This window comes from Haliotis rufescens, unplaced genomic scaffold (genome assembly GCF_023055435.1).
Source record: "Haliotis rufescens isolate VD_foot unplaced genomic scaffold, xgHalRufe1.0.p SCAF_18, whole genome shotgun sequence".
NCBI classification, from domain to species: Eukaryota; Metazoa; Mollusca; class Gastropoda; order Lepetellida; family Haliotidae; genus Haliotis; species Haliotis rufescens.
Window position 1 is genome coordinate 18,818,441 of NW_025963868.1, and position 19,130 is coordinate 18,837,570.

At 41.7% G+C, this 19,130-nt stretch overlaps 1 protein-coding gene across 2 annotated transcripts in view; it reads right to left on the reverse strand.

Annotated features, from left to right (window-relative positions):
• Positions 1–19,130, reverse strand: part of LOC124121028 (nephrocystin-3-like) — a 97,814-nt gene that overhangs the window by 48,646 nt on the left and 30,038 nt on the right. For both annotated transcript variants that reach the window (XM_048398308.1, XM_048398309.1), the window contains exons 9-12: positions 11,974–12,078; positions 10,990–11,057; positions 8,677–8,758; positions 6,928–7,067 (exon numbers count right to left, since the gene is read on the reverse strand). In XM_048398308.1, coding sequence (XP_048254265.1) covers positions 6,928–7,067; positions 8,677–8,758; positions 10,990–11,057; positions 11,974–12,078 — 395 coding nt within the window. The remainder of the gene's footprint in view (positions 1–6,927; positions 7,068–8,676; positions 8,759–10,989; positions 11,058–11,973; positions 12,079–19,130) is intronic.

Below are 19,130 nucleotides of genomic sequence, written 5' to 3' on the forward strand. Positions count from 1 at the left end.
GTTGAAGGGAAGGGAACCTGCAACATGTATGTCATAGTTGATGGGAAGGAGAACCTGCAACATGTGTGTCATAGTTGATGGGAAGGGGAACCTGCATCATGTGTGTCATAGTTGATGGGAAGGAGAACCTGCAACATGTATGTCATAGTTGATGGGAAGGAGAACCTGCAACATGTGTGTCATAGTTGATGGGAAGGGAACCTGCAACATGTGTATCATAGTTGATGGGAAGGAGAACCTGCAACATGTATGTCATAGTTGATGGGAAGGAGAACCTGCAACATGTATGTCATAGTTGATGGGAAGGAGAACCTGCAACATGTATGTCATAGTTGATGGGAAGGAGAACCTGCAACATGTGTGTCATAGTTGATGGGAGAGGAACCTGCAACATGTGTGTCATAGTTGATGGGAAGGGAACCTGCAACATGTATGTCATAGTTGATGGGAAGGAGAACCTGCAACATGTGTGTCATAGTTGATGGGAAGGGGAACCTGCATCATGTGTGTCATAGTTGATGGGAAGGAGAACCTGCCACATGTATGTCATAGTTGATGGGAAGGAGAACCTGCATCATGTGTGTCATAGTTGATGGGAAGGAGAACCTGCATCATGTGTGTCATAGTTGATGGGAAGTGGAACCTGCAACATGTGTGTCATAGTTGATGGGAAGGAGAACCTGCCACATGTGTGTCATAGTTGATGGGAAGGAGAACCTGACACATGTGTGTCATAGTTGATGGGAAGGAGAACCTGACACATGTGTGTCATAGTTGATGGGAAGGAGAACCTGACACATGTGTGTCATAGTTGATTGGAAGGAGAACCTGCAACATGTATGTCATAGTTGATGGGAAGGGAACCTGCAACATGTATGTCATAGTTGATGGGAAGGGAACCTGCAACATGTATGTCATAGTTGATGGGAAGGGAACCTGACACATGTGTGTCATAGTTGATGGGAAGGGGAACCCGCAACATGTGTGTCATAGTTGATGGGAAGGAGAACCTGCAACATGTGTGTCATAGTTGATGGGAAGGAGAACCTGCAACATGTATGTCATAGTTGATGGGAGAGGAACCTGCAACATGTATGTCATAGTTGATGGGAAGGAGAACCTGCAACATGTGTGTCATAGTTGATGGGAAGGAGAACCTGCAACATGTATGTCATAGTTGATGGGAAGGAGAACCTGCAACATGTGTGTCATAGTTGATGGGGGAGGAACCTGCAACATGTGTGTCATAGTTGAAGGGAAGGGAACCTGCAACATGTATGTCATAGTTGATGGGAAGGAGAACCTGCAACATGTGTGTCATAGTTGATGGGAAGGGGAACCTGCATCATGTGTGTCATAGTTGATGGGAAGGAGAACCTGCAACATGTATGTCATAGTTGATGGGAAGGAGAACCTGCAACATGTGTGTCATAGTTGATGGGAAGGGAACCTGCAACATGTGTATCATAGTTGATGGGAAGGAGAACCTGCAACATGTATGTCATAGTTGATGGGAAGGAGAACCTGCAACATGTATGTCATAGTTGATGGGAAGGAGAACCTGCAACATGTATGTCATAGTTGATGGGAAGGAGAACCTGCAACATGTGTGTCATAGTTGATGGGAGAGGAACCTGCAACATGTGTGTCATAGTTGATGGGAAGGGAACCTGCAACATGTATGTCATAGTTGATGGGAAGGAGAACCTGCAACATGTGTGTCATAGTTGATGGGAAGGGGAACCTGCATCATGTGTGTCATAGTTGATGGGAAGGAGAACCTGCCACATGTATGTCATAGTTGATGGGAAGGAGAACCTGCATCATGTGTGTCATAGTTGATGGGAAGGAGAACCTGCATCATGTGTGTCATAGTTGATGGGAAGTGGAACCTGCAACATGTGTGTCATAGTTGATGGGAAGGAGAACCTGCCACATGTGTGTCATAGTTGATGGGAAGGAGAACCTGACACATGTGTGTCATAGTTGATGGGAAGGAGAACCTGACACATGTGTGTCATAGTTGATGGGAAGGAGAACCTGCAACATGTGTGTCATAGTTGATTGGAAGGGGAACCCGCAACATGTGTGTCATAGTTGATGCGAAGTAGAACCTGCAACATGTGTGTCATGTATGTCATAGTTGATGGGAAGGGGAACCCCCAACATGTATGTCATAGTTGATGGGAAGGAGAACCTGACACATGTGTGTCGTAGTTGATTGGAAGGAGAACCTGCAACATGTATGTCATAGTTGATGGGAAGGAGAACCTGCAACATGTATGTCATAGTTCATGGGAAGGAGAACCTGCAACAAGTGTGTCATAGTTGATGGGAAGGAGAACCTGACACATGTGTGTCGTAGTTGATGGGAAGGAGAACCTGCAACATGTAGGTCATGGTTGATGGGAGAGGAACCTGCAACATGTCCTCAAAAGTCTAATTTTACCATCTCTAAATCCTTTTTTTTCAACACTTCCTAATCCCAGAATGGACTCTATTACTAATCTTACAAAACCAATCTTTTAAATTCATTTGGAAGGCCCAACCTGATCAGATAAAACAAACCCCACTATTATTTAAACATATAGAAATGGAAGAATGAAGATACGACTTGTATTAGACACAACACATGCTCAAAGTAAGTGAGTGACTATGGTTTTACGCCGCTTTTAGCAATATTCCAGCAATATCACGGCGGGGGACACCTGAAATGGGCTTCACACATTGTACCCATGTCGGGAATCAAACCCGGGTCTTCGGCGTGACAAGCAAACGCTTTGACCACTAGGCTACCAGACCGTCCCTCATGCTCAAAAGATAAGTTGGATACGAAGAACCGTAGATACGAAGTTGGATATGAAAAAAAAGCTAAGCAAACTGACTGAACTTACAATCCCATCAATCAACTTGCATCCAACAGAAATGGGATCGAAATACTTATATATAATTAAGAAAAAATGTCTTACCTAAAATCAAAAGTCCCTTTTGAAAAGATGTCTAGGAAACGTGGTCTAAAATACAGTCACGGCAAACAAACTATAATGCAGAATTACCAAAACAGTGTCTATTGGGAAACGATAATATCCATATTGGATAAGAACCAATACTGTATACTATGGATACTGTAGCCACCAGGATAATAACACTGCAGGCACCTGAATAATAACACTTCACCCACCAGGATAATAACACTTCACCCACCAGGATAATAACACTTCAGCCACCAGGATAATAACACTGCAGCCACCAGGATAATAACACTTTAGCCACCAGGATAATAACACTTCAGCAACCAGGATAATAACAATGCAGCCACCAGGATAATAACACTTCACCAACCAGGATAATAACACTTCACCAACCAGGATAATAACACTTCAGCCACCAGGATAATAACACTTCAGCCACCAGGATAATATCACTTCACCAACCAGGATAATAACACTTCACCAACCAGGATAATAACACTTCAGCCACCAGGATAATAACACTTCAGCCACCAGGATAACACTGCAGCCACCAGGATAATATCACTTCACCAACCAGGATAATAACACTTCACCAACCAGGATAATAACACTTCAGCCACCAGGATAACACTGCAGCCACCAGGATAATAACACTTCAGCCACCAGGATAATAACACTTCAGCCACCAGGATAACACTGCAGCCACCAGGATAATAACACTTCAGCCACCAGGATAATAACACTTCAGATACCAGGATAACACTGCAGCCACCAGGATAAATAACACTTCAGCCACCAGGATAATAACACTGCAGCCACCAGGATAATAACACTACAGATACCAGGATAACACTGCAGCCACCAGGATAAATAACACTTCAGCCACCAGGATAATAACACTGCAGCAACCAGGATAAATAACACTTCAGCCACCAGGATAATAACACTGCAGCAACCAGGATAATAACATGCTGGCTGGATTTTAAAATGCAAAACTGAAACATTATCAGGTAACATGGCTACCCTGTGAAGTTGAAGCATTAGCAATAGGAGCTTCAGTGAAACACTTTGCCCCATACATCATGACCTCCTCTCAGAAAAATCAAATCCTCACTGATAGTCGGCCCTGTGTTCAAGCACACGAGAAACTTCAACGGGGAGAGTTCTCAAACAGTTCACGAGTGACCACATTCCTGTCGACCATCAGTCGCTACAATGTACTGATTAAACACATCGCTGGAGCTACTAACATCCCCTATGACTACAGTAGCAGAAATCCCATGGAATGCAATGATCAACGATGTCAGGTATGTAAGTATGGAACAAATTTTCAGACTATGTCATTCGAGATTTAACAGTCAAGGACGTAATTGAAGGAGGAATACGCATGCCTTTTACAAGCAGAACTGCCTGGCATGTCACACAACATGAGTGTCCAGATTTACGTCGAACACATTCTCACTTAACTCAAGGCACGAGACCCAGTAAAAAGGCTACAAATATCTCAATGAAGTGTGCATTGCTTCAGATGGCCTTTTGGTGGTGTGTGACACTTTGCCTTTCAACAAAGTACGAGAACGTCTGGTTGTCCCAAGAACTGTTCTTCATGGTCTGCCGACTGCTATCCACATCCGCTTCAGCCACCCAAGCATCTACCAAACAAAACAGCTTTTTCGTAGATACTTTCATGCCTTGGACCTCGACAAAGCCTTACAAGAAGTATCTTCCTCCTGCCATCATTGTATGTCCCTCAAAACCATTCCAGCACAGTTGTTTCCACAAACCTCAACCATCCACCTCAATCCATTGGGTCATCCTTCGCAGCTGATATCATAAAAAGATATGGCCAACTTATCTGTGTCTTACGAGAAACAGTATCCTCGTTCACTCTCACATGTTTTGTAGAAAATGATCGACATGACCAACTACGTGACGCCCTTCTGTGTCTCTGTGCAGATATTCGCAATCTCGGTGAAAGTGGAGTCATCATACGAGTTGATCCAGCACCTGGGTTTCAGGCTCTGGTCAAAGATCCTGTTCTGATATTGGCTCCTGCAAAAACCCCAACAAGAATCCTGTAGCAGAAAAGGCAATCTCTGAACTTGGCTTAGAGGGCTTAAACCTCTCACCAGAGGGAGGTCCTTTGTCTCGATCCACTATCGCACTTGCAACAGCTAATCTCAACAGCAGACTGAGGAAGAGTGGAATGTCCGCCCGAGGAAGAATTCACTCAGCAGGACCAAATAACTGGAGCACAGCTACCAATGGATGATCGTGACATCATCATGAAACAGCATCTTACCCGCCTTAACAACCATCCATATAGCAGTAAGTCAAAGGCTCATGGCAAAACTCTGTTTGATCGATCAGACATACAAATTGGCGATCTCGTATATATAAAGGGGGAGAAGGAGAAAACAAATGCCAGAGACAACCAATGGTTGTCAACATTACAAAAGACAAATGCCAACTTCGTAAGTTCACAAAGACTCAATTCCGATCACAAACTTACGATGTTCCCATTGTCTGCTGTTACCCGATCAAACCGTCAACAGAATCTGTGGTAACTAATGAGCCAATAAGAGGCTTAACTGAAAAGGACAATCCTCACAGCACTGATGAGGATAGTGATGAGGACAAAGTCATCGTTCAACATGAGATTCAGAACAACCCAAGACAGGTTCCAGTGCAGCCGCTCAGACAATCCACAAGAACACGACACCCACCAGCCTGGCAAAGTTCTGGAGAGTGGCTGATGCAATAAGACACTTCCAGTGATCAACATTGACATTAAAGAAAGAGGAGAAAGTGGTCGCGCCACTATGTTTATTTTCTATTTTTTCTTTATCGTATTTGAATCCCATTTCGTTTGTATTCTTTTCGCGTATTTCGCATTTCGTTTCTACTGTAATCCCTGTTTGGTATTTTTGTCTCTCATCTGAGTAAACTCGTGTGAATTGGAGAGTCAGGTTTTTTATATATTGGCGTAGAGCAATGGTCATAGCCTCCGGGCTACAGCAGCCTTAGCATGGAAACACCGGAGCGATGGTCATAGCCTCAGGGTTGCAGCAGTCTTAGCATGTAAACAACAGAGCGATGGTCATAGCATCAGGGTTGCAGTGGTCTTAGCATGGAAACACCAGAGCGATGGTCATGGCCTCAGGGTTGCGGCAGTCTTAGCATGGAAACACCAGAGCAATGGTCATAGCATCAGGGTTGCAGCAGTCTTAGTATGGAAACACCAGAGCGATGGTCATAGCATCAGGGTTGCAGCAGTCTTAGCATGGAAACACCAGAGCGATGGTCATAGCATCAGGGTTGCAGCAGTCTTAGCATGGAAACACCAGAGCAATGGTCATAGCCTCAGGGTCGCAGGAGTCTTAGCATGGAAACACCAGAGCAATGGTCATAGCATCAGGGTTGCAGCAGTCTTAGCATGGAAACACCAGAGCAATGGTCATAGCATCAGGGTTGCAGCAGTCTTAGCATGGAAACACCAGAGCGATGGTCATAGCATCAGGGTTGCAGCAGTCTTAGCATGGAAACACCAGAGCAATGGTCATAGCCTCAGGGTCGCAGGAGTCTTAGTATGGAAACACCAGAGCGATAGTCATAGCCTCAGGGTTGCAGCAGTCTTAGCATGGAAACACCAGAGCGATGGTCATAGCCTCAGGGTTGCAGCAGTCTTAGCATGGAAACACCAGAGCAATGGTCATAGCATCAGGGTTGCAGCAGTCTTAGTATGGAAACACCAGAGCAATGGTCATAGCCTCAGGGTCGCAGGAGTCTTAGTATGGAAACACCAGAGCGATGGTCATAGCCTCAGGGTTACAGCAGTCTTAGCATGGAAACACCAGAGCGATGGCATAGGAGTGGTCACTCACACAAAAACAGCTTTGAAAATATCATCTTCACCACTTGAAACCTATTAAACTTGTAAATCTTTGACAATTACCTGAGCAAGCCTGATCTTAAAACTATAAACTGTTCCAGTGCACAATACAGCGGCAGCCAGATAGTGATAGGAATGTCCAATATCTCTGTGATCTCACTCTCAGACAGGCCCTCATGTGCAACTTGAAGCAGCTGAAACACCTGCAACAGCACAACACCCTCTATACAACAACACAACACACTGTACAACATCCACTACAACATCACCACACTCTGTTCAACATCACAACTCTCTGTACAACATCCCTGCACACTGTACAACATCACTGCACACTGTACAACACAACATACTGTACAACACCCTCTATACAACATCACAACCCCCTCTATACAACAACACAACACACTGTACAAAATCCACTACAACAACACAACACTCTGGTCAACATTACAACACTCTGTACAACATCACTGCACACTGTACAACATCACACCACACTGTACAACATCACTGCACACTTTACAACACAACATACTGTACAACACCCTCTATACAACATCACAAAACTCTGTACATCACAACACTCTGTACAACATCACACCACACTGTACAAATCACTGCACACTGTACAACATCACACCACACTGTACAACATCACACCACACTGTACATCACAACATACTGTACAACACCCTCTATACAACATCACAAAACTCTGTACATCACAACACTCTGTACAACATCACACCACACTGTACAAATCACTGCACACTGTACAACATCACACCACACTGTACAACATCACACCACACTGTACATCACAACATACTGTACAACACCCTCTATACAACAACACAACACCCTCTATACAACAACACAACACACTGTACAACATCGACTACAACATCGCATCACTCTGCTCAACATCACAACACTCTGTACAACATCACTTCACACTGTACAACATCACTGTACACTGTACAACATCACTGCACACTTTACAACACAACATACTGTACAACACCCTATATACAACATCACAAAACTCTATACAACATCATAACTATCTGTACAACATCACACCACACTGTACAATATCAAACCACACTGTACAACATCACTGCACACTGTACAACATCACTGCACACTGTACAACATCACACCACACTGTACAACATCAAACCACACTGTACAACATCATTGCACACTGTACAACATCACACCACACTGTACAATAACAAACCACACTGTACAACATCATTGCACACTATACAACATCACACAACACTGTAAAACACAACATACTGTACAACACCCTCTATACAACAACACAACACCCTCTATACAACAACACAACACACTGTACAACATCGACTACAACATCGCATCACTCTGCTCAACATCACAACACTCTATACAACATCACTTCACACTGTACAACATCACTGTACACTGTACAACATCACTGCACACTGTACAACATCACTGCACACTGTACTACATCACACCACACTGTACATCACACCACACTGTACATTATCACACCACACTGTACACCATCACACCACACTGTACAACATCACTGCACACTGTACAACATCACTGCACACTGTACATCACTGCACACTGTACAACATCACACCACACTGTACATTATCACACCACACTGTACACCATCACACCACACTGTACATCACTGCACACTGTACAACATCACTGCACACTGTACAACATCCCTGCACACTGTACAACATCACTGCACACTGTACAACATCACTGCACACTGTACAACATGATGACACCACTTACCATCTGTACAACACGTGGGTACTCTGTAGTGTTGTAGTCACTTTCTAACCTCTCTAGGAGTAAGGCACACAGTTCTTCAATGCTGTAATAAAACACAACAATCAGTAACTTATGCAGTACTTTAGAACCATGATGAACACAAAAAACTGATTCTTTATACATAGATTTTGTCATTTTAATGGCTTTTATACAAAATCACCCAATTTCTTGTGACAAACATGTGTTTTAGCATATCTGGAAAAATGCTTCTGAGCAACACAATTAGTCTTGTAACATCTTCTACAATTGCAAAAGTCACATGCTCATCATGATGCTTTTATAAACATTAAAACCCACACAAACATGATACTATTTATATGAATACTCAAACAAACATGATACTATTTATATTATTACTCACACACAAGCATGATACTACTGATATTAATACTCACACAAACATGATACCATTTATATTGATACTCACACACACACATGATACTTTTTATATCATTACTCACAAACATGATACTATTTACATTATTACTCACACAAACATGATTCCATTGACATTATTACTCACACAAACATGATACTATTGATATTAATACTCTTACAAACATGAAACTATTTATATTATTACTCACACAAACATGATACTATGTACATTAATACTCACACAAACATGATACTATTGATAATAATACTCACACAAACATGATACTATTTATATTATTACTCTTAAAAACATGATACTATTTAAAATATGTATCACACAAAGATGATACTATTGATATTACTACTCACACAAACATGATACTTTTGATATTAATACTCACACAAACATGATACTATTTACATTATTGCTCACACAAACATGATACTATTAATATTATTACTCGCACAAACATGATACTATTGATAATAATACTTACGCAAACATGATACTATCTATATTATTACTCACACAAACATGATACTATTAATATTATTACTCACAAAAACATGATACTACGTATATTATTACTCACACAAACATGATACTATTTACATTTTTACTCACACAAACATGATACTATTTATATTATTACTCACAAAAACAGGATACTTTTTATATTAATACTCATACAAACATGATTCTATTGACATTATTACTAACACAAACATGATACTATTTATATCATTGCTCACACAAACATGATACTATTTACAATAATACTCACACAAACATGATACTATTGATATTAATACTTACACAAACATGATACTATTTACAATAATACTCACACAAACATGATACTATTGATATTAATACTCACACAAACATGCAGCTGATACTATATACATTATTGCTCACACAAACATGATACTATTGATAATAATACTCACACAAACATGATACTATTGATATTAATACTCACACAATCATGATACTATTTACATTATTGCTCACACAAACATGATACTATTTATATCATTACTCACACAAACATGATACTATTGATATTAATACTCACACAAACATGATACTATTGATATTAATACTCATACAAACATGATACTATTAATATTATTACTCACACAAACATGATACTATTTGTATCATTACTCACACAAACACGATACTATTTACAATAATACTCACACAAACATGATACTATTGATATTAATACTCACACAAACATGATACTATTGATATTAATACTCACACAAACATGATACTATTTACAATAATTCTCACACAAACATGATACTATTTACAATAATACTCACACAAACATGATACTATTGATATTAATACTCACACAAACATGATACTATTTACAATTATACTCACACAAACATGATACTATTGATATTAATACTCACACAAACATGATACTATTTACAATAATACTCACACAAACATGATACTATTGATATTAATACTCACACAAACATGATACTATTTACAATAATACTCACACAAACATGATACTATTGATATTAATACTCACACAAACATGATACTATTTACAATAATACTCACATAAACATGATAGTATTTACAATAATACTCACACAAACATGATACTATTGATATTAATACTCACACAAACATGATACTATTTACAATAATACTCACACAAACATGATACTATTGATATTAATACTCACACAAACATGATACTATTTACAATAATACTCACACAAACATGATACTATTTATATTAATACTCACACAAACATGATACTATTGATATTATTACTCACACAAACATGATACTATTGATATTATTACTCACACAAACATGATACTATTTATATTAATACTCACACAAACATGATACAGACCTGTCAGACTTGAGGAGAGAGTTGAGCTTGTCATCCAGCTGGCGGAAGGAGCCGAACTTCTCCAGCTCCTGAACAACAAATACCATTAATAAGTTGGGAGCCTGCCCCATGCATAGTATTTACATCATGTGGGTCAAACCACAGCCAGTAACATGTTGGTGCCCAGTCCAACCCCCTGATGGAAAACACAGCGGCTCTAAGCAGCCAGTAACATGTTGGTGCCCAGTCCAACCCCCTGATGGAAAACACAGCGGCTCTAAGCAGCCAGTAACATGTTGGTGCCCAGTCCAACCCCCTGATGGAAAACACAGCGGCTCTAAGCAGCCAGTAACATGTTGGTGCCCAGTCCAACCCCCTGATGGAAAACACAGCGGCTCTAAGCAGCCAGTAACATGTTGGTGCCCAGTCAAACCCTCTGATGGAAAACACAGCGGCTCTAAGCAGCCAGTAACATGTTGGTGCCCAGTCGAACCCTCTGATGGAAAACACAGCGGCTCTAAGCAGCCAGTAACATGTTGGCGCCCAGTCAAACCCCCTGGTGGAAAACACAGTGGCTCTAAGCAGCCGGTAACATGTTGGTGCCCAGTCGAACCCCCTGATGGAAAACACAGCGGCTCTAAGCAGCCGGTAACATGTTGGACCCTCTGATGTACACCAGTACTAATTGAGCAACCAAAAACATGGGGCTCTAAGTGAGTCAAACCACAGTGGTTCTAAGCAGCTGTCAATATTGTGGCTGAAGTCAGATAAATGTCATCACTTTTGTTCATCAAGATCATGAAATTTCCCACATTTGTTTAGTGTACTAAGACAGGGATCACAGGATTAACAGAATGGACATTTGATCAGAGAATCAAAGATATTGATTTGTCATTCATCTGTATTAATGTGTTAAGTACTGTCTTCCCAGTTATCTACTTAATTCCACAGGGTAAAATGTTATTATTCCAGGTTCTGTAATATAGAGGCAATGTGAAATCTGACCGCGACGAGGATGTTGAGGTAGAGGGGGCTGCTGGTGTGTCTGCTGTCCACGACTCTCTGCAGCTGCTGTTTGGACAGAGCCTTGCCATAACCACCAAGGGCTTTCTGTAAACATACAATTCTGGAATATACATATATGTCCCCCAGGACACCCCAGGAGCTTTCTGTTAACAAAGAATACTACCTCTACTACATCATTGCCAGAAATCCTGCATTTCAGCTGTCACCACAGCATAAAAATCGTCAGATTTTCAACATTTATAAGTCCAACTATCCATAACCACAGAAGATACCAACAGTGTCTTCCTTCCTTCTGTGCATGTGCAGCCAATAAGTCCTCACTTCTTTCCAACATCAGCAACCTGAATGCAGATTAATGGCGAGGAGATGTAACTAGTAGTGGCAGTATTTGTTGTGGGTGCGCCACTGACAACTGGATACAATCTGTTCTACTCATATGGTCAAACTGGTAGATGAAGCCCTGCTTTCATGAGCAGTGACAATACAGAACAAGGAAGTTGCCAAATTTGTGTGTTGATAGAAGGTGGAGATTGTTGTTTTTGGTCATCCTGTCATAGTAAGAAATGTCCAACAATAGCTATCGTTGCTGACAATGCAAAGAATGCTTCCTCTGGTAGTTACATCAGGTGTACTCCCACCCAGTAATCTCATATGGAGGAACTCAGCATCCTGGCAACTATGGGTACAGTCATAGGCCCACATCCTACTCTCATCTTCTCCACCACTAGCAGAACTTGTAACATCTGTTGTCCTAGATGGCGGATGGCCTGCATGATCAAGCACTACTATGAGAATGATCGTGCAGTTCATTTCTTGATCTTCAGAAGAAAACTGTCTAGGAGAGACCAAGGGTGAGAGGCACATGCTAAGAACCCTGTCCAATCCATGGACTATACATCCACTTGATGACATACACTGGAAGCTTGATGAGGCATGGCGCAAACGAGTTTGAAGGTGGTACATCTTACATTGATGTTATCCATCAATATATCTCTGGATAGAGACCACTGTAGCCATTATTCTTCCCTGATGAGACACCACTGTAGCCATTATTCTTCCCTGATGAGACACCACTGTAGCCATTATTCTTCCCTGATGAGACACCACTGTAGCCATTATTCTTCCCTGATGAGACACCACTGTAGCCATTATTCTTCCCTGATGAGACACCACTGTAGCCATTATTCTTCCCTGATGAGACACCACTGTAGCCATTATTCTTCCCTGATGAGACACCACTGTAGCCATTATTCTACCCTGATGAGACACCACTGTAGCCATTATTCTTCCCTGATGAGACACCACTGTAGCCATTATTCTACCCTGATGAGACACCACTGTAGCCACTATCCTTCCCTGATGAGATATAGCTGTCTGCCAAGATGTTTGTACATAGTTGGTACTTGCTTGCAATCAACGCTGATCATCCAATACTCAGTCCTGAGTAAAGTGTGAAGATTGCATGCTTTTTCCCATCAGAAGTTTGGTTGATGTAACAGATATTCTTTGTTCAGAACATGCAGATCTATGATCATGCGCATATGTAGAGTCCAATACCATCCAAATTGCCAATGAGATTGTTCTTAACGTGGGACCTTCCGCTATCCTGAGACTAGATTTGGTTGTTGATGGAAGTGTAGCTTGTATGAGTCTGTAGACATTGCCAAGTCAATAGGTTTTGTTCCAAACAATACTGCAGGACAGTCAGTAGCGGCTGTGTCCTCCTCCCCGCCACGTGTACTCTGACTGATGGTTTGGGGAAGTTTTCCCAACCCGCTGGAGTGGTGGCTCATTCTTCCTGATGGTAGTCATTGTAATGATAAGTGTTAATGTCAACAGAAGTCCATTAATCTATATTAAGTAGTCATACCCAAGCAGTATCTAGCAGCTAAGCCAACGAGAGTGCTCTCCCTTGAGTTGTAACAAGATGGCCACCATGCTGACCACATGGTCTGAATAAAAGGCTTTTTAACACGAAGTACCTTTCTTCACTTATTGTTACAAACCACTACATGGTGTCAGAAGTAAGTCTACCCATCAAAGAAGTTACTGACAACAAAAATGAATAACTTGGAGCCTCCCAAACCTTTGGAACTTGCTGGAAATGTGAGTGAAAACTGGCGCCGTTTCAAGCAAGCATGGGAATGCTACTACACCATTACTGTTGATGGTAAAAACAAACCTGATGTCTACAAGTCATCTTTATTGCTGCATTGCATTGGAGAAAATGCCAGAGAAGTATTTAATTCTTTTGAATGGGCTGAAGAGGAAGATAAACAGAAAGTTGAAAAAATCTTAGAAAAATTTGAGCAATACTGTGTTCCCAGAAATAATGTGACATTTGAGAGATACAAATTTTTTACATGTTCACAAAAGTCAGACCAGACAATAGATCAGTATGTTAGTGAATTGCAACAAAAAGCTAAATCTTGTGAATTTGGACAACTCAAAGACAGTTTGGTTAGAGACAGAATAGTGTGTGGCGTGTACAACAGTGCTTATCGAGAGAAATTACTGCGTGATGATAGATTAACTCTTTTAAAAGCAATAGACACATGTCGTGCTGCAGAAATGGCAAGTTGTCAAGCTAAAGAAGTAAGTGAAGATTGTGCAGTTCATTACATAAAATCCAAACAGAAAATGAACTACAAGCAAACAAGTAAACAAGAAACAGTAAAACAAGAGCTTTGTGGACGGTGTGGAAGAAATCATAACCCAAAACAGAAATGTCCAGCATCTGGTCAAAAGTGTTTGAAATGTGGTCTTCTCGGACATTTTGCTACACAATGTAGATCTCATTCAGGTCGATCCCGACGTGTCTATGATATTGATGCAGAAGCATGTGATTATCCACCAGAAGATGCAGAATTCTTCGTTGATGTTGTGGATACAGACAGTCAGAGGGTCTCTAACTCAAAGGCTTGGATGATGTCACTTGACATAAATGGAACACAGGTACCCCTCAAACTTGACAGCGGCTCAGACATGAACCTCATCAGCTTGTCACAGTGGAATAAACTAAAATACCAGCCACCATTAGAACCTCCTAAGATGAGCCTAAAAGCTTATGGTGGAATTGACATACCTGTTGAAGGACAGGCAGAGCTCACAGTCACCTACAAAGGTAAACCATACAAGACTGTATTCATGGTAACGCCAGACAACAATAGATGTATCCTTGGTGTGGAGGATTGTGAGAGACTGAACTTGGTTCGTAGAGTTTACGAAATCAATGTTGATGAGAAAAATTTGAACAGCCAGAATTCTACAAAGCCAGAAGATATTCTAAGTGAATATCAAGATGTATTCACAGGGCTTGGATGCTTGCCTGGTGAACATACCATAAAAGTGGACAAAGGAGTCACACCAGTCATAGAAGCTTGTAGAAAAGTGCCATTTGCTCTCCATGATCAACTTAAAGAAGAGTTGAACAGAATGAAATCACTTGGAGTGATCACAGAGGTTACAGAACCTACTGAATGGGTTAGTTCGATGGTGATTGTGCACAAGAAACAAGGGAAATTGAGAATATGCCTAGATCCTCGCAATTTGAATCTAGCAGTGCAGAGAGAACACTATAAACTCCCAACTCGTGAAGAAGTGATGTCGCAGTTTGCTGGTGCTAAAGTGTTTAGCAAGCTGGACGCCTCCTCAGGCTTTTGGCAAATGAAGCTAGATCATGCCAGCTCAATGCTGACAGCATTCAACACACCATTTGGGAGATACCGTTATCTCAGACTCCCATTTGGTATTTCAAGTGCGCCAGAAGTGTATCATCGAACCATACATCAACTTTTTGAGCACATTAGAGGTGTAGACACCAGTATGGATGACATGATCATCTTTGGTAAAGACACCAGAGAGCACAACGAGCGACTGAAAGCAGTACTTCAGAAGTGTAGAGACAGTGGTCTGAAATTGAATAGAGAGAAATGTGAAGTGGGTGTCACAGAGCTTACCTTCCTGGGAGATAGAATTTCTGTTGATGGACTCAAACCAGACCCTAACAAGGTGAAAGCCATCATGGATCTTCAGAAACCCACAGAAAAGAAGGAACTGCAACGGTTCCTTGGGATGGTTAATTACCTTGGAAGGTACATTCAAGACCTCTCAACAAAATCAGCACCACTTAGGCAGCTGTTGGAAAAAGACAGTCATTGGTCTTGGTCTCATGAACAGGACAAATCATGGGAAGAACTTCGAAACCTCATCTCACAAAGACCGGTTCTTCAATTCTATGATACCAAGAAACCCATCAAAGTGTCTACAGATGCATCAAAACATGGACTTGGTGCCATACTGCTGCAACAACATGAAGATGCATGGATGCCAGTAGCATATGCGTCAAGGGCGATGACCACTGCAGAGACTCACTACGCACAGATCGAGAAGGAAGCACTAGCAATGTGTTTTGGAGCTGAACGGTTCCATCAATATGTGTATGGGAGAAAGTTTCTTGCAGAAACTGACCATAAACCACTGATTCCCATCTTCAAGAAAGCTCTGAATGACTGTCCTCCACGCATTCAACGTTTCCGTCTTCGCATGCAGAAATATGACATGGAGGTAATGTACACTCCTGGTCGAGAGATGTATGCAGCAGATACCCTGTCAAGGAACTTTCCTAGTGATCATTCACCCACCAGTACAACAGAAGCAGATGTACAAATGTATGTTGACAGTATCTTGTCAACAGTGCAGGTGTCAACCGACAGATTCGCACAGATCAGAGCAGAAAGCATCATAGATCCAGAAATGACAGCTCTAAAAGCAATCATCTTGACAGGTTGGCCTCATGAACATTCACAGTGCCCAAGAAACCTGGATGATTTCTGGAATTATCGAGATGAACTTTCATGTATTGACGGAGTAGTCTTCAAAGGCAACCGCATCGTCGTGCCCAAAGGTATGCGGAAACTGATGTTGCAGAAAATACATGCAGGACATCTGGGTCAAGAAAAATGCAAGCAAAGAGCTAGAGAAGTTCTATTCTGGCCTCGAATGAATCATGACGTAGATGTCATGGTAAGTGGATGTGAGACGTGCTTGAACTATCGTCATCGTCATCAACCTGAACCACTATCACCTCACCCAGTAGCTACTCAGCCATGGCAGCATGTCTCCACTGATCTTTTTGAACTCTACTCAAAAGACTATCTATTAGTTGTGGACGCATACTCTAACTTCCCAGAAGTCATTGCTTTGCCAAATCAGTCCAGCCAAGCCGTCATCAAAGCACTACGATCCATATTTGCCAGACATGGTTCACCAGTTGAACTGTTCAGTGATAACGGACCATGTTATGCGAGTGCAGAATTTGCAGATTTTGCTGTTGAATGGGACTTTAAACACTCTACATCTAGTCCTAAATACCCCCAGTCAAACGGTCTTGCAGAACGCACAGTCCAGACTGTCAAAAACATCATGAAAAAGTGCATTGACAGTGGGGAAGATCCTCATCTAGGACTGCTCGCCTATCGTACCACACCTCTAGCTGGTAGTTTCTCTCCGTCACAGCTGTTAATGAATCGGACAATCAGGTCAAATCTCCCACTGAAGAAAGATCTCCTTCAGTCAAGTACACCTGATCCAGATCAAGTCATCAAACACAAGCTGGTTTCGAAAGAGGAACAAAAGTACCACTTCGACCAGAAAGCATCTCCTCTACCTCTACCCCAGTTGGAACCAGGTAGCAGTGTGAGAGTGTATCGAGAGACAAGTAATGACTGGAAAACAAAAGGTAAAATAGTGCAAAAGGTAGCACCAAGATCCTACCTTGTGCAAACAGAGGGAGGTGGAAGACTGAGACGAAATCGCCGTGATCTCCTCCTTACTCCTCATGACAACACACCTCGCATTACAAATAACCAGCCTGCAACAACAACAACTACAACTTGCTTGACAACTCCCGAAGCACAGCAGAGTGGTACTACAACACGATCTGGCCGAGTCATCAACAAGCCATCTCGTCTGATCGAAACCGAGTGATGTGTGAATTCTGAACTGTAAAAGTTTCATGTTTCGGAAGTTGATTTTCAGTAGACAAGGTTTTTGTCAGAGACTTTAATTGAGTTTAGTTTAAGTTCTAAAGTTAGAGAATGGCAAGCCATCATAAATGTGCAAAATGAATGACAAGAAGAGACACTCATCAGGAAGGAACTGAACATGATCAGTTTGACATGATGTGTCATTTTAAGTACTCATTGAAAAAGAAAAAAGAAAAGAAAAGAAATCAAACTTATCTATTGTTGATGTGCTTAGCCAGGCTTTAAAGTGTTTACATTGTTACCAGTTTAATTCAGAGTTTATATGATGTTAATTTCAACTTAGAAAGGGAGATGTAATGATAAGTGTTAATGTCAACAGAAGTCCATTAATCTATATTAAGTAGTCATACCCAAGCAGTATCTAGCAGCTAAGCCAACGAGAGTGCTCTCCCTTGAGTTGTAACAAGATGGCCACCATGCTGACCACATGGTCTGAATAAAAGGCTTTTTAACACGAAGTACCTTTCTTCACTTATTGTTACAAACCACTACAGTCATCTCTGCTGATGTTGCTACCAGCTGCTCGTCCTGTCATGGCGCCTCGTCTCCTGTGTCCTCCTCCCCGCCACGTGTACTCTGACTGATGGTTTGGGGAAGTTTTCCCAACCTGCTGGAGTGGTGGCTCATTCTTCCTGATGGTAGCCATCTCTGCTGATGTCGCTACCAGTTGCTCGTCCTGTCATGGCGCCTCGTCTCCTGTGTCCTCCTCCCCGCCACGTGTACTCGGACTGATGGTTTGGGGGAGTTTTCCCAACCTGTTGGAGTGGTGGCTCATTCTTCCTGATGGTAGCCATCTCTGCTAATGTCGCTACCAGCTGCTCGTCCTGTCATGGCACCTCGTCTCCTGTGTCCTGCTCCTCTTCAAAAGTATCACAAATGTATATCTCTATCTAGTCTTCTTATAAACTATAAAAGCAGAAAAAAGTAACTTTGCTTCACATAAAGTAGTGTAAATGTCATATAAAATAATGTTATATTTGGTCAGAGAGCCAGCGGCAGTGTATTGAAGACACCAGAGGACTGAAAACAGCCTGGGGATGTTGTTCCAAATGTCAGCCAAAGATTGGTCCAACTGAACTGGCGTTTCCG